This window comes from Cupressus sempervirens, chromosome 7 (assembly GCF_028749045.1).
Source record: "Cupressus sempervirens isolate cs-2001-9-10 chromosome 7, ASM2874904v1, whole genome shotgun sequence".
Classification (NCBI taxonomy): Eukaryota; Viridiplantae; Streptophyta; class Pinopsida; order Cupressales; family Cupressaceae; genus Cupressus; species Cupressus sempervirens.
In genome coordinates, this window is record NC_143124.1 from 716,194,294 (window position 1) to 716,210,583 (window position 16,290).

General features: G+C 38.7%; 1 protein-coding gene across 6 annotated transcripts in view; it reads left to right on the forward strand.

Moving 5' to 3' along the window:
* The window catches only part of LOC149549230 (Hydrolase-like protein family), an 89,105-nt gene that overhangs the window by 54,168 nt on the left and 18,647 nt on the right, over window positions 1-16,290 (forward strand). For all 6 annotated transcript variants that reach the window (XM_089792642.1, XM_089792646.1, XM_089792644.1 and 3 more), the window contains exons 9-10: window positions 11,494-11,662; window positions 11,792-11,889. In XM_089792642.1, coding sequence (XP_089648768.1) covers window positions 11,494-11,662; window positions 11,792-11,889 — 267 coding nt within the window. The remainder of the gene's footprint in view (window positions 1-11,493; window positions 11,663-11,791; window positions 11,890-16,290) is intronic.

Genomic DNA, 16,290 nt, shown 5'->3' on the forward strand with positions numbered 1-16,290 from the left:
CTCATCTCACACATGTGCTCTTGGGCCCTCTGTAGCTGGTCCATTAGATTATCTTCTCTTTCTATGCACAATCTCAGCTCTTGTTGGACACATGCAAAGATATCGACATGCTTGTTGGGATCTTCGTGACCAATGGAAGACTCTCGTTCGCTAGCTGGTAGTCAATAGATTATAGGATATACATGTATCCTTTAGAACTTCGAATATAAAACTTCTCCACTCCGCCATGCTAGCTGCAAGATGAAAACATATTTATCAATTTAATTCTCTGTATTCATAAAGTGAGTTACATTTTCATTCAAATTTCATTCCACACCTAGATCTCCCTCCTGGACGTCATTGAAGGATTTGGATGGTGGGGGCATGGAGTGACTGCTCTCTCCACGTTGGCTTTGTGTAGGTCTCGAAGATGGTGTCTCTGTGTGGGCGTGTAGAGGTCGTTGTGATCTCAATGGTGATGCGTGAAAAATGTGTACATCTGCACTAGTATCATCGGCTGGGGGCTTCTCCTTTTCTCTCTCCTCCTTTATGAGGTCTCCCTTGGAGATGTGATCCTCATCTCTGAGATCCTCATCCTCTTCTACCATACCACTATACCGGTGTGTCCTCTCCAAAAGACCTGGATCACCTGTAGGGTAATCCTCAAGGAAGATGGGGTGGGTTCCCTTCAGACACCAGTACTTGATGTAGTCTCGGCTCATACTTGAATAGAATACATCTGGTGGTACCTCTATATCCTTTGTTTCGTCTATATCACTGTCTACTATGTCTACTACTGATGGTCGGTGTATGATGCTAGGTCTTTGATAGTACCTCGTTGGATGTGCATAATGAGGTACCACTCTGGGGACTCCCTGTAGAAGGTCTAATTGTCTCATCACTTAATCATAGTAGTATGGCATCACTATATGACTCTGATGTCCCTGTAGCAACTTGCCTTGCTATGAGTGTCTCATTTGGTGTCTTGTATCAAACCACTCTGTCATCTAGCAATAGGGTCTCCATATCACATCTATGTCTAGTATTCGGTCTAGACGTACTCTCTAATAGAGGATATCTCCAAACTGCCAGACATCTTTCAGAGGATAAGCAAAGCCTCTCAGTGTACTAGCATCTACCATCATTGGAACACCTTGTGGTCGTGTATATGCAAAATGCTCAAACAAATAAATCTGCAAAAGTGTGCATATTGAAAGACTCTTTCTAATATCTCACCAGTTGACATAGCTTGTGGTATAGGTAGGCTAACATGCTGTGACCCCATGAGAAGACAATCCTATCACTCTCCATCCTTCGTACAAGATGGGTGAAAAGTTCAAAAAAGACTGCACCCTTTGTTTTGGGTACCACGACCAAGGACAGTATACATAACATCAGTCTCCGTATCAAAGGTGTAGTGCCTGCCAGTATGGATGATAAAGTAATCTGATATGCCCGGGTTCGTATCTGTGGAACCTGTCCCAAACAATACTTTGCATCTGCTAGGATATCATCAGGACCTCGCTGTGTTCTCGGTCTGACAGGCTCGCTTCAAACCAAAAGCCGTAGGATTTTGTAGACATCCTCTAGTGTCACAATGATCTCACCGGAGGGAAGATGGAAGGAGCATGTAGCCTCATTCCAACTCTCTATCAGAGCTAATAACATAGCTCAGTGAAGTTTGACCTATGGTAGGACTATTACCCAGTACAACCCTATGTCTCTTAGCAATTGAATCTCATCCTCACTCATCTCAGACAATTTCTCTCTGACAACCCCTAGTAATCCTCCAAAGGGATGCCCTCGGAGACGAACCAGGTCTTGTAAGCACAACAAACATCATATCAACATTTTGCAACATCAAATTTGTAAATCCTACTTGACTAGGTTGAGGTCAACCTTAGCTAGGTCAAGATCGACTTTCTTGGATTGAGGTCGACGTTTTTGGGTCAAGGTTGACCTCACCCTAGACAAAGTGGAGACCATCTAGTCCATGTCGACCTTTTTGGGTCAAGGTTGACATAACTGGGTCAAGGTCGACCTTTAAGGGTCAGGGTCGACCTTGCCTACAAAAATCAAGAATTTGTGAAATAAAGAAACCAATAACAGCAAAACTCACCTCAACAAACAGTCGTTTGGTAGCTAGGCACTGTCTCAGGAGCTCCATGTGTGTTGCTCGAAGTTCTTCTCTCCTCGGCATCTTGCTTTCTCTTTTCAAATCTGCAAATAGTAAGAATGAGTATGAGTTCTTTTCCCTTATTTATAGTCGAAATTAGGGTTTTCTTAGGGTTTACTCATGTTAAATTCGAATTTCCCTTTATATGCATTTAGACAAACATTTACTCTTTTCATCATATCTTGAGTTTGGTAATTCCATTTTCAGTGCTGTCAACGGCATTGGAATCGTGATTCAAATACCTAGCTCCTTGAATTGGTTTAGGAAGGATAGCGATCCTTCTAATTGGTTTAGTAAAGGACTTTTCAACAAACTGCATATCCAGTGTATAAGGTTATCTTTATCACCCTGTTTCACCTCTGAGAAGTAGAAAACCAAAATAGGGGGGGCATAAGGGGCTTTATGCACTTCTCAATTTTCATTTAGTAAGTTCTAGGTGATTTGTTGATTTTCATTAACCTTGTGTGTTGTAGGTTCTAACGGTTTTTTGCAGGATCTCTACATTGAGGACTTGGTTATATCCTTTTTATTTACTATGATGTTTTCTTACTTTAGCTTGCATATTCACGTAGTGTCATCTCTAAGCTAAAGTGGGGGCTAAATGTATCGTCTTCAAATGGAAGTACTTCCATCTTGCTAGGTTTAACACTCTCTTTGAATGCATTTATCATGATAGACCCTTATTTACGATGCATTTGCATTTGATTCCTTCATTCTAGGTGAAATTAGGGTTAGGGTCTCGAGATTCTCCTGGTTTTCCCTTCATTATGACCTTATTTCTAGGTAGGATTTAGGTATAGGTCCTCCTAGCCTTTTATCATATTCATCGTAGGACTCTGTGCCCTTCTCTAGCACTTTGCCCTATTTTGTCATCATTTCCAAGTCTTTGGGCATCCTCGGGACCTCCTGTTTTCAACACTGGTTGGATCTAGACCCTTAGGTCAAGGTTGAGGTCGTCCTTGACCTCTGGTGGGATTTGATTCCACTTTTCAAATTTTGGTCCCAAGGGACCCCAAAATTAATGTCGGTCTTCTGGATCCAAATGCGGGAGGGTTTTAATTTGTAATTCATTTTATTATTTTCCCTCCTTGATTGGTTATTGTGATTGGATCATAATTCGAGGTGAAATTTGAATTATGGGCCCTTACATTGCCCGAGAGCCTCACCTTGAAATCTCTATATAAGGACTCTTTTGCCTTCATTTACACACAAGTGTGGGTATCCATTAGGTGGAGACACAATCAATTCAAGCAAGCAAACGATGGTGAAATGATGATGCAAGATTGCAAGAGGATGATATAGAAGATCAAGTTCTTGTCTATATCAAGCGTTTTTGGACAAACTATTGTGGGCATCTCTTTGGAGCAAGAAATATCTGTTCTTCCTTGATCCGCCATTTTGAACATTTAAGCATTCAAAGATACAATCATAGGGTAGCAATTATGGATTGTGGGTTTGGTAAGAGTACTTTAGCCTTGGGGGCTTGGTATGCTTTCTTTATCATATTCAAATCTATGCATTGCTCTCTCATATTAATTCATGATAGGGTTTTCACTCTAGAGGATTAGATCTTGGCATTACACATTCAAATACACACATTCTATTATATCCGGCTATTCATAGAGGTGGAGATCACCAAAACGGAGTTTGACTAAGGCAAAACCCTACATAGCCACCCCAAAAACATCATTTTCAGATATCTACAGTCATTGTTTCGGGAGTTGTAGAGTAGATTTGTGTACCCTTTTTGCCAAACTTTTGGGATTTGCGAACAGAATCTCCGTCAGAGCAGTGCAAGTCAAGGTTGAAAATAAAGGGGTAAGATCTTACCCCGGCTTTGGGTCAAGGTCGACCTTCTTTAGAGAGAGAAAATATTTTTGGGTTTTCTTTGTTTTGGGGTTTCCAGGCCAGATCCAGTTGCAGAATTTCCCGAAACTGAACACAGGCACCATAATGTAATGGTCTCGTTATAAAATAAATTATTAATCAAACTATTGTTAATGGGCTGATTGATTTAATGTATCTCAGACCCATTTTTGTTTTGTTTCTGTAGTTTTGTGTAGCCGTCGGCTATCTTTGTACTCCCTCGGAAAGTTTTCCCCAAAGGGTATTTAAGCACGGCTTGTGGGTAGTCGTTAGGTATGCAATTTGGATTATTTTCTCTATACTGTGAATTCCTATTGGAGTTCTCTGTTGTTCACCATTTCGGAAGTGAAAGACCTTCCCTATTTGGTTTGTCCAGTTTTGATGGGGTTTAACCCTCACCCTATTCCATCGCCTTAACTTTTCGCTTAGATCTGGAAAATCGGAGCACCATCTCTTGCCAAATATTAATTCAAGGTTTTTTGTGTTCTAATCTCCATTATTGTTTGATTTTCTCTGATAGATTTGGATCTCTAAGTTTAGATTGTATTCAAAGCTGGTGGGCTAATCATTTTCTGCTCTCACACCTATCCGTACAGCTCACAAACATTCCCACGTTGTTCCCTTATTTACTGTACGACCCGCTACCCTTCGTATGGCCAAGTTAGTAAGCAAATTGACCGTACGGATTGTCATTTGCCTGTCGTATGGCCATCAGGCCTCTCTCGTACGACCATCCAACTAATACACACTCTCTGCCAGCGATACATCCCTTCTTGCCTATCGTATGGTCCACTTACCACCACGTATCACCAATCTATTCATTTCTCCCCCATCTTGCACACCATACGATGTCCACAACAAACCAGTAAGGTACTGTATGACCTATCTAGGCCTTCCTATCGCATGTGGTAGATTGTATTCGAGCATTCTTTAGTCACACACTTGCACGAACTTGTTATTAAGGGCCAGTGGGACATTGGAACATTACAATGGTATCAAAACTTTGATCTTGCCAACTTGTGGATAGTGAATGAGAGTTTATAGCTAGAAGAGAAGAAGAACCCATTCCGTTGATAGAATGGTTGTAGAATTGGAAACCACAGTTGCTAAACTCGTGGCACTACTGAGAGAACTTGCAAGGAATCAAGCACAGATCAGTGATACTCAACGTCTCATGGAAGAAACTCTCAAGAAGTTGGCAAAAAATAAAATATCTAGTGAACAAAATGCTCACAATGTGGACTCGGTGTTGGGTAAAGCAAACCCTCATCGAGTACATTCTCGACCTTCTATGTTGTTTTTTCCCCCACAAACGGAGGCACCATATAGAGGGAAGCAACCAACCTTTGAAGAAATGCAAGAACAACTGAGAGAAGATTGAAAGATTGCGAATTTGGAGGAAGATATATCCTACAAAGATTACGCAGATCTAAGAATGAGATATTAGAGAGGTGGAAACTAAGGATATTTGAACGATGATTTTAGAAGGAAGTTGAGTAAAATAAATGTCTCCATTTGATGGATCTGGATCCATATTTGCACAAGCGTGGGTAATGAAGGCCGATACTTCTGGCTTAATCCTATGCCAAAAGAAGCAATTAAATTTGTTGCATTACACTTGGAGGGAGTTGCACATGAAATTTGGCATCACGACACCATCACACTGGGGCATGATAAAATAAATACCTATGCAAAATTCACTAAGAGATTGGTAGATCTTTTGATGGTAAAGATCTGAAAGTCAATTTCAAAGATTTGGTATAGATGAGGCAAACTGGATCGGTTGACCAATACATTGCGGAATTTCAAAACTCTCTGTTTTGGTCACGGACATTTTTGAAAGAAGACGGATAGTGCTCTTCATGGACAGACAGATAGAACCGCTGAAAGGTTGGGTAAAAGGGTTCAATCCTGCCACCTTGTCGGAGGCCATGAAGAAGGCACAGAGTATGGCATCATCATTGGCGTCATCCTCACAAAGTTACTCTCATTCCAAATCGTCGGTGTTTCCGAGGGACACAGATAATAAACCTTTGTCGAGAAAGCCGTCGTTGGACGAAGCTACTCGACAGGAGCTTCGAAGGAAGAAACTATGTTTCAACTACAAGGGACCATGGGAACTTGGGTACAAATGCCTCAAGAAAGGGAAAATCCACTACATTGAGGTCGTATCTGATGATGAGGACAAACAGGAAGATATACTCTCTGAAGACAACCAACCACATGAGAACACCAAAATGGTTAGTCTGAACCATATGGAAAGAATTGCAGCATTGGTACAACGCGAAGGAACTATCGCCCTAGCTGATAGCTCGAGGTGCATGGTGTTTCATGTACGGGGAACCCTTCAAGGACAAAAGGTTATGGTAATGCTCGATAGCAGAGCCACTCTAAACTTCATAAACTCATCTTAGGTGAAACGAAGAGGTCTACCTACAGAGACACACGCAGGATTCCAAGTCAAGGTTGTCGAAGGACTCTTCTACCCTGCACACACCTTGTTCCTCAGCTAAGTATCACAATGGCGAATCACACGGTGGGTGAGAATTTTTTCATAGTGGACCTTGATGATATGGAGGTTATTCTGGGCATACAATGGATGGAGACACTTGATAAATACACTCAGAGCTTCAAACAAACGGACTTCACTTTTGTTGTTGATGGAAAGAAGGTTGTTCTTTGTGGAATGGCAAATGAGGGTCCAAAGGAAGGTTCTGCACATCGGATGGACTCAATTTTTCAGCATGATGATGTTGCTTGGGTTTCATATTGTTTTGTCGTAGAACCTATAAGAGGGCAACAGACACCTCTTCAGAATGGTGATCTCCAGAATATCTTGAGTGATCATGATAAAGTTTTTATAGACATTCCTCCTGGCATACCTCCTCGTTGAGGGTTTGAACATACTATCGAGTTGGAAGCAGGAGCCAAGCCGGTCATAACCACACCCTACCACCATCCCAAGAAATTCAAATATGAGATCGAAAAGACAATTCATGAACTGCTAGAGAAAGGATGGATCCGTACCAGTTCTAGCCCTTTCGCATTATCAGTGGTATTGGTTAAAAAGGACGGGACAATGTGCATGTGTGTGGACTATTGTGCATTGAACAAATAAACAATAAAAAATAGATATCCCATTCCAAGGATAGATGAGTTGCTGAATGAATTACATGGCGTAGTCTATGTTTTGAAATAGATCTCCATTTCGGATACCATTAGATCCGCATGAGGGAAGAAGATGTGGAAAAGATAGCTTTTCATTGTCACTGCGAGCATTTTGAGTTCCTGGTCATGCCGTTGGATTAACGAATGCATTTGCTACATTCCAATCATGCATGAATCACATTTTTAACAAACAATTGCGTAAGTACTTACTGGTATTTTTTGATGATATTCTTATTTATAGCAGGACATGGAAAGCGCACCTAAAGCATCTGGATGAAGTTCTAAGGATCATGAAAGATCAATCATTGTTCACCAAGTGATCCAAGTGTGAATTCGGTATGACAAAAATATTGTGCCTAGGCCATGTTGTCAGTAAATATGGAGTTTAAGTTCATTAGGAGAAGATTCAGGCTATCCTTGATTGGCCTTCCCCAAAATCACTCACGGAGTTGCAAGGAGTTTTTGGATTGTGCAGTTACTATTGGAGGTTTGTGAAAGGATTCTCTTAGCTCAGCGCCCCATTAGCAGATCTGACAAGAAAGGGCTCCTTCTAGTGGAATGAAGAGGTGCAACTCACTTTTGATAAGCTGAAAGAAGCAATGAGCACTTGTCCTGAACTTGCATTACCTAATTTCAGTGAACTGTTCATTCTAGAGTGCGACGCATCCGGAGAAGGCATTAATGTTGTACTTATGCAAGGTAGACACCCCATAGCCTATGAGACCAAGAAGCTTACGCAAACAGAATGCTTATATTCCATTTATGACAAAGATATTGACCATCGTACATGCACTAACCAAGTTTCAACAATATCTGGTGGGTGTCAAGTTTGTTGTTCATACGGATCACAATAGTTTAAGATATTTTTTGGAGCAATGGGACGTGAATGAGAGGCAACAAAAATGGGTAAGCAAAGTTCAGGCTTTTGATTTTGACATTGAATATGTGAAAGGAAAGAACAATGTGGTTGTAGATGCTTTGTCCAAGAAACCCACCATCTGCTTATTGACCCAGATTTCAGTTGACTGGAAAGCACATTTTTTGGTAGAATATTCCAAAAACACATTTGCCTATGAGCTAATGGATGGAAACACCCAAGATGATCGGTACAAAGTGGTGGATGACATCATTTACTATAAGAATAGGATATATTTAGTGCCAGAATCCAAATTGAAGCAAAAAATCTTGAAGGAGGTATATGACTCACCCCTAGCTAGACACCCGGACTTCCTCAAAACTTACAGATGTCTCAGGGAGAGGTTTTCATGGAAAGGTCTTAAAGGAGATGTATTGCAGTATGTAAGAGAGTGTGCAGTTTGCTAGCAGAATAAATTCGAACATACTCTACCAGCCGGGTTACTGCAACCTCTGTTAATTTCGAAACAAGTGGGAATCTTGATGGATTTCATTACTGGACTTCACAAGGTGAACAGAACAAATTGTATCTTCGTGACAGTTGACAGACTAACGAAGTACACACATTTCTTTGCCATCCCCTCAGATTTTAGGTTGCACAGGTAGCCGATCTATTTTTTAGTGAAGTCTTTCGTCTGCACGAGTTACCTCAAAACATTGTCAATGATTGGGATGGATGATTTATTAGTATCCTTTGGACATAACTATTTTGACTGGCAGGAACAAAATTGACGCCCAGTACTAGTTACCATCCTCAGACAGATGAACAAATGGAGATTGTAAACAAGTGGCTCGAAGGCTACCTTTGGAACTATGTTTCGGCAAAACAACAGGTGTGGGTTAAATGGATGCACTTAGAGGAATATTGCTACAATACCACTTACCACATGTCCATTGGGATGACACCTTTCAAAGAACTATACGGGTATGAACCCCTTTCCTTCATCAACACAATTATGGGTGATACTCATGCACCAAGGGTGGGGGACTGGTTTCAGGAGGGATAGGACATTTTGAGATGCTTTAAGCAAAACTTACAACGGGTACAAAATCAACAAAAGATGTACACCAACAAACATTAAATCAAGAGAAATTTTGAAGTGGGAAACTTGGTCTATCTTAGACTTCAACCATACCGACAATCCTCATTGAAGGAAAAGGGGAAAGAAAAACTGAAGCTACGATTTTATGGCCCTTATTGGGTAGTTCACCGTATTGGTGAAGTTGCCTATAAGCTGAAACTTCTAGAGGGGAGTCGTATTAATAACGTTTTTCATGTCTCCTGTCTTAAGAAAGCTGTAGGACAGAACGTCACGGAAGCTATAGACCTTTCGTCGCTCAATGAAGGAAAGCTCATATTGGAACGGGCAGAGATCATCGAAGTATGTGAGAAGACCCTGTAGAACTGCATGTTGAAGGAATATTTGGTACGTTGGAAACACTTTCCATTGGATGATGTGGCGTGGGAGGGCAAGCACATTCTACAGCATTCGGCATTGCATTTGCTTGAGGAAAAACAAAATTTGGGACGGGAGGACTGTACTATTCCCATTATAAAATAAATTATTAATCAAACTATTGTTAATGAGCCGATTGATTTAATATATCTCAAATCCATTTTTGTTTTATTTCCATAGTTTTGTGTAGCTGTTGGCTATCTTTGTACACCCTCGAAAAGTTTTTCTCGACAGGTATTTATGCACAGCTTGTAGGTAGTTGTTAGGTATGCAATTTGGATTATTTTCTTTGTATTGTGAATTCCTGTTAGAGTTCTTTGTTCTCCATTTCGAAAGTGAAAGATCTTCCTTATTTGGTTTGTTCGGTTTTGGTAGTGTTTAACCCTCACCCTATTCCGTTGCCTGTAACACTTCACGCGGATCTGGCAAATTGGAACACCATCTCTTGAAAAATATTAATTGAAGGTTATTTGTGTTCTAATATCCATTATTGTTTGGTTCTATCTGATAAATTTGGATCTCTAAGTTTAGATTGTATTCACAGTTCGTGGCTTAATCATTTTCCGCTCCCACACCTATCCGTACAGCTCACAAACATTCCCATGTTGTTCCCTTCTTTGCCATACGACCCGCTACCCTTTTGTACGACCAAGTTGGTAAGAAAATTCACCGTACGGACTGTCATCTGCATGCCATACAATCATCCAACTGCTACACACTCTCTGCTAGTCGTACATCCCTTCCTGTCTATCGTACAGTCCACTTACCACCACGTACGACTAGTTTGTTCATTTCTCCCCCATCCTGCACATCGTACAACCTCCACAACAAACCAATAAGGTACTGTACGGCCTATCCAAGCCTTCCTATCACATGTGGTAGATTGTATTTGAGCATTCTTTAGTCACACACTCATACAAACCTGTTACTAAGGGCCAAGGGGACGTTGGAACATTATAGAAAACAAGTATTTCTAGATCAGCATTATAATGAGGTAAGTATCTAATCTTGTTTAAATTCAGAGCATTTCCAGATTTACTTTATCAATTCATATGTATCATGGAAAATGTGGACTTAGGATCTCCATTTGGTACCTTGTTAAAGACTTATATAACCATATTTTATATCTTACAATATACAAAAGAATAAAGTGATGTTTCCTTAGGAAATGATCGTAAAGTTCTAGCTAAAAAAAAGCTAAAGAAAGCTAATAGATAACTACAACTAACTAAATATTAGAAACATTCTAATATTTACAGTAGATTACAAACAGATAACCATTAACTAATAATAGAAGCTTATCTATTATTGTAATAGTTTTCACTTTTCAGTTTTCACCGTAGTTTCATGAGATTGGTTTCAGTTATAGATGAGTGTTGCCACCCTTGGACTAAAGTCTTGTGCCATGTTGGATAGAAAAGCAACAGTTCTTCCCCTTGTATTTCTTAATAAAATTCTTTGTAAAAAAAATTGTTTATACTTCTGTTGTGCAGAGTCAATATAGACTTCAAGTAATGCTACAATCATAGTTGAACTTATTGTTATATGAGATGAAATTTAACAAGGATTTACTGTAAAATTTGCTACAATGACTTTTAGATTTTCTTGGGTTCACAATCGTTTGTCACCAAATTAGAGTCCTGGGCCAAAAAACTGGCTTGCAAAGCCTTTGTCGTGTCTCACTTTCAACATTATGACTCATACACCCTGTTCTGTATCACTCTTTTTTATGTTGCTACTGATGGTATTCCAAATTAAAACTATGTTGTTTGTGAATGTTTTTGAAATTACCTTCAATATATCTTGGTCAAACTCTTAGAAGAGCTATTTAAGCTATGACAGATGCACAATGTCTTTATAGATGTTTGTGTTCCACAATAGCACATTAAATCTTATGATGAATCTTACAATTTTTTATTTGCATGTTTGCAGCCACCCACAAAGTCTTTAGATGGGTATAAGCATGTTGTCAATGTAGAGTATTGTCCTCCAGTTCTGACAAGAACTCCTTCATTCCCACCTGAAACTGCAAAGGCTAAGGAGGAAGCACAGACAACACCTTACAGTAAAGGGGCAAGAGACTACTATGATACTTTAGAAGGTAAGGGAATGCTTTTATACTTATTTCTTGTCATTATCTGGAACTATGGAAAGGTTTGATTTATTTCGTGATGGTAAATCCTGCAAAGCTCACTTTTAGTATTTGTTGCTCTTTTGATTTTATTAACAGAGGAGATGATTCAAGGTTTACAAAGAGTTGGTTGGAAAAAAGTCGATGTCAGCTTTCACTCAGCATTTTGGCCCTTTTTCGCTCACAACAACATTCATGTAGCTTCTTTCTCTTTGATGAGTTTACCTTCTCATTATTCAAGTGATGCATATGTGCATTCTTATATGTTATAAATTTTGGATGTGGTTGAGAAGCTAATATTTTGAGAAGACAGTCTTTTTGTTTCAGGTCTGTTTGCTTATGTTGTATGGAATTTGACTTGTTTTTGCTTATGTTGTCTGGAATTTGATTTGTTTTGGACGTGTCTCAGAAACTGATTATTTGCACTTGAACGTTATAAGATCCATTTATTCAAAACATAGATAATAACATAATTGATCTGTCACCACTAGATAAATATGCCATTATAGATTGCAGAAATATAACAAAATAGAGTAGATTTGGGATGCAAGAGATACTGGTAAGCACCTACTACCTATGTATATTTATGTGAGATTTAGAAGTACAGGGCAATAGTCAAACGAGTGAGAACTCCTTAGGTATGTAAGGCACATACTGTAATGACCCCTATTATGGCTTGGCTTGATTTATCCTAAATTTCCCAACTAGGGTTTGTATTGCACTTGGAAATGGCAAAATCGTAACATTCCTCACTAGAGAAGGCCACTAATTTCCACTGATTAACATACATTACCATGCCTTTAAATGAGATAAAATTAAGAAACAATTTATAATTCACAATACATTTGAGAATTAACATTCTTAGATCCCAATTCCTTCTCTTATAATCATCAACCCTAAGAAAGATGATGGAATTACTGTGCTAGGGCACATGAAACAGTCTACAAGGTGTCTTCCTCAAGGTTCTCACCCATCTTGGGACTCGCCTGTCAAGTGACCAAAATTACTCCTCCTCTAATACACAACTCCCCATCCTCTTAATGGTATCAGCAAGGAATTGATTAATTATATATTACTATCTTGTAGGTGTTACACCTATGTTACCTTGAGTTTCCCGGATGGGGGGATGAGGAAATGGATTTCCAGGACTTTGTTTTTTGGCTGAAATAGGGGACAGTAGGGGACAGCTATATATATTCATGAATTTTAGAATTACATAACATTGTAGCATTCTTCATGTTGGGTGTATATTTTGCAACTGACAATTTTGAATAAAATCTAGTTACAAAATAGGATGAGCAGCCATAGCATGTGAGACAGAGTCTCTCCTACCTTAAAGGGAAGGCTCCTCCTCCTCACCGTACCTTGGATTCACTCAAGGCAAGCAATAGGTTGATAGGTTTTGAAAGGGTATTATTGATATTTTTTCCTCTTAGCTTTTAGGAAAGAATCCATTTACTCTTGAAGTGATTAGTGGGCAAAATGAAACCTTAAACTACACTTCTATTTGGAGTTTCAAATGGTGATACCGATAACCTAAAATTAACTCAAAAGGCTAGTTGAAAGCGTACCAGTTTGGCTCTAAGTCCTGTTTTAATCAACGCTATAAGAATAACCTTTAGTATTGGTGCACAAAGACTTCTAGAGGTAAACAATTCTAACTATTTTGTGAATTAAGAAAGAGATATAAGCTACAGTCAAAGCTTCTAGTGTACATATCTCTAAAACCGCTCCTAGTCAAAGCTTTGGCTCCGATTGCTTCCTAATTCTTTTTATACTCAATTATCAAGAATGCAAAACACATGAATCAAAGATAACAAATGTAAATCACAGTCAAAGATTCTAACTTGTACAAGTTATAATTGCACTCAATCAAAGTTCAGTTTCAATTGATTCTTTGTATTTACTTTTCTTTCAAAATGGCGCTACATAATCAAAGTTATGCTTGCACAATTTCTCCAGAGCTCTCTTGCATATAAAAATAAAAGATGATTTTATAATGAGAGAGCATTCTTTTATATAGGCAAAAGAGTTGAGAAAGAGGAAAATGTGGGAGCAACTTAACCACCTTTGACCTAGTCTAACTAACAAGAGAAATTATTGGATTACATGTCACTACACATGCAAATTGTATTACATGTAATTACACAATTTCATGCAATACATCCTCTTCAGTCTACAAACATGAAAACAAAATAACTATCTTAAAGTTTGTTGCCTTGAATTTGATGATGACTTCAAGCACTGTAGGAAGATCTGAAATCTCCATTGTATTTGAAATGGCTTCTATCCTCACTGCATCGACATATGCTGATTTCACAATCTTGGAATTTGCTGATACAAATCTTGTAAGTGCTTTGCTAAGGATTTGTACAAATCAAACCTATTCTTTGTATGGGAACCAAAATCTTCAAAATCTAAATCAGCATTGATCCTGATTGTATATTCTAAAGTCATCCCTTCAACTACAATCAAATTACCATGTTCATCAAGAATTTGACATCCCATTTGTTCCAAATCACACATGATTCCAGTTTCTATTGCCTCACAATCTTCTAGGTTTTCCTGCAACTTTGTTACAAGCTTTCTTAGTGTCTCTTCTTTATAACCCATGAGTCCATGACATCTATAGAACATTTCACAAGTTGGAAGAACATCACATGTGACCATGGCGTCTAGATCAAATTTGACAATCTTATCCCAATCATTCATAATTTCTTTCAAAGTGTTATCTTCCTGAGTCAAAGATCAAATCATGTACCATTTCTTCCACACTTTTGATATGTCCAAGGACTTTGGCCATATCTATAATGGCCTATACTCTTTCAGAAATGACTTCTCCCATCCAAGACTTTGTAGCTTCTACTATCCTTTTCTCTTTAGGTTTCTTGGATGCAACAACTACATGTGAGGATTGCTGCCGAATGACCTTGTTTAAATGAACAACCTCATGTTTGAGCTGATTTTTCTTCTCCCATAATTCCTGATTCTATTTGACACATTGGCAAGTGCGTCTTTTGCATCTTGTAAACAACCCAATCGTGATTGCTTTCCAATTTCCACTTTGGTGAACTTGTAATCAGAATGGCTAAGTTCTTTAACTGGCTTGTCCACCAATGGCTCGACAACCTCTACAAATTTAGTCTTTTCAGAATCAACTATAATCCTAGAAACAATCTTATCTTTCAAATATTTAGACTTAGTTTTCTTAATAGGAAGGTCGTCAGGGGGTACCACGACCTTTCTTCTCTTCATTTAATCTTGCTCAATCATGCAAACAAACTAAAATTTTCATTTGCAGAAACAGGTACAGTAGAGACCATAGGCATTGATCCTGATTGTATCTCAGTTGTGATTGAGCATGACTCAGTTTGTATAGTTTGATTCATAGGTGCATGATAAGAAGATTCTGTCATAAACAACTCAAAACCAGTCAGGAATGTATCAAGTTGAGAAACTTGACCTTCTGTGAGGGTTGGAAAATCCTCAAAGCACATTCTCTAAGTGTTCGTATTGTTCAACTACTAAAATGGGAGGAGATGTAATGTCCCCTGTCTCGACTAGTGCAAAAAAAAAGGACAATCCAGAGAATCCCTTTAAAAATTACATTTCTAGTTATCACCTTCCCAATCACGTTATTTTTACCTTTGATATGGACAGTATGTATAGGATGGTGATCTAGTTCAAGTGATGGAACTTATCTATTTTAAAATGTGTATTCAATAATATTGTTATAGTCACCGACTGATACTTGGATACTGATTCTGTAAGAGTTTTGGTAATTATTACCACCGCTTGTAAAAATGTTTCAGCTCCTCCTTGTTTCCTTCTATATGTAGTGCAATCTATATTTTTATCGACTTCAATGTTTTATGATTCCCTTCCCTCACCATTAAATTGCTTTGATGTCCCAATTTCACTAATGTCACAGACTCTCCTTAGCAACTTCCGAAGATTACAAGCTTCCTGAATACAGGAAATACGATGGCAATTTGCACTGTATAGTCGTGCTCCTTCCTTGCTGGGTATTCCTGATGTCTAGTTTGTTGTTGTGATATTTGTGTGTGGTAATTGGTTTATGATATCCTCAAAATTGTATGTATTCATTTCACATGCCTTCTTTGTGTATATCTCCTGAATACATGATTAATTAATGTCACTGCCTGTATGTTGGTCTTTGTCGAGCGTATTTGTCATCGACGTTGCTGCTAATGGGTATGTAGTGTCGTCATTTTGCTAGTGGTGGAAGATCCTCTGTTGTCGATACATGTTTTGATTCTATTCCTTTGTGTCCGCCCTTACAATTAGGCTCTACGTGTCTAGATATATCTCCGCTTGAGTATTAAGGATATCTCCTCGTATGTCCTACTATGCTAGGTGCTTATTCCACAGTTTTCTTTGTAGTTATCATATGTTCTTTGTCTTGAACATAACATAATACTAAACGTTCCATTTCTTATTTGATATATTCTATTTTCCAAGTTTATGTTCCTTGTTGAGTGGTTCTAACTACATCTTCCATTTACGATCCAAGTGTCTGCCTGTGCTTATAAATGGAGGGTGATGATTTCTGTTGTTACTTCTACTTTGGATGTCGA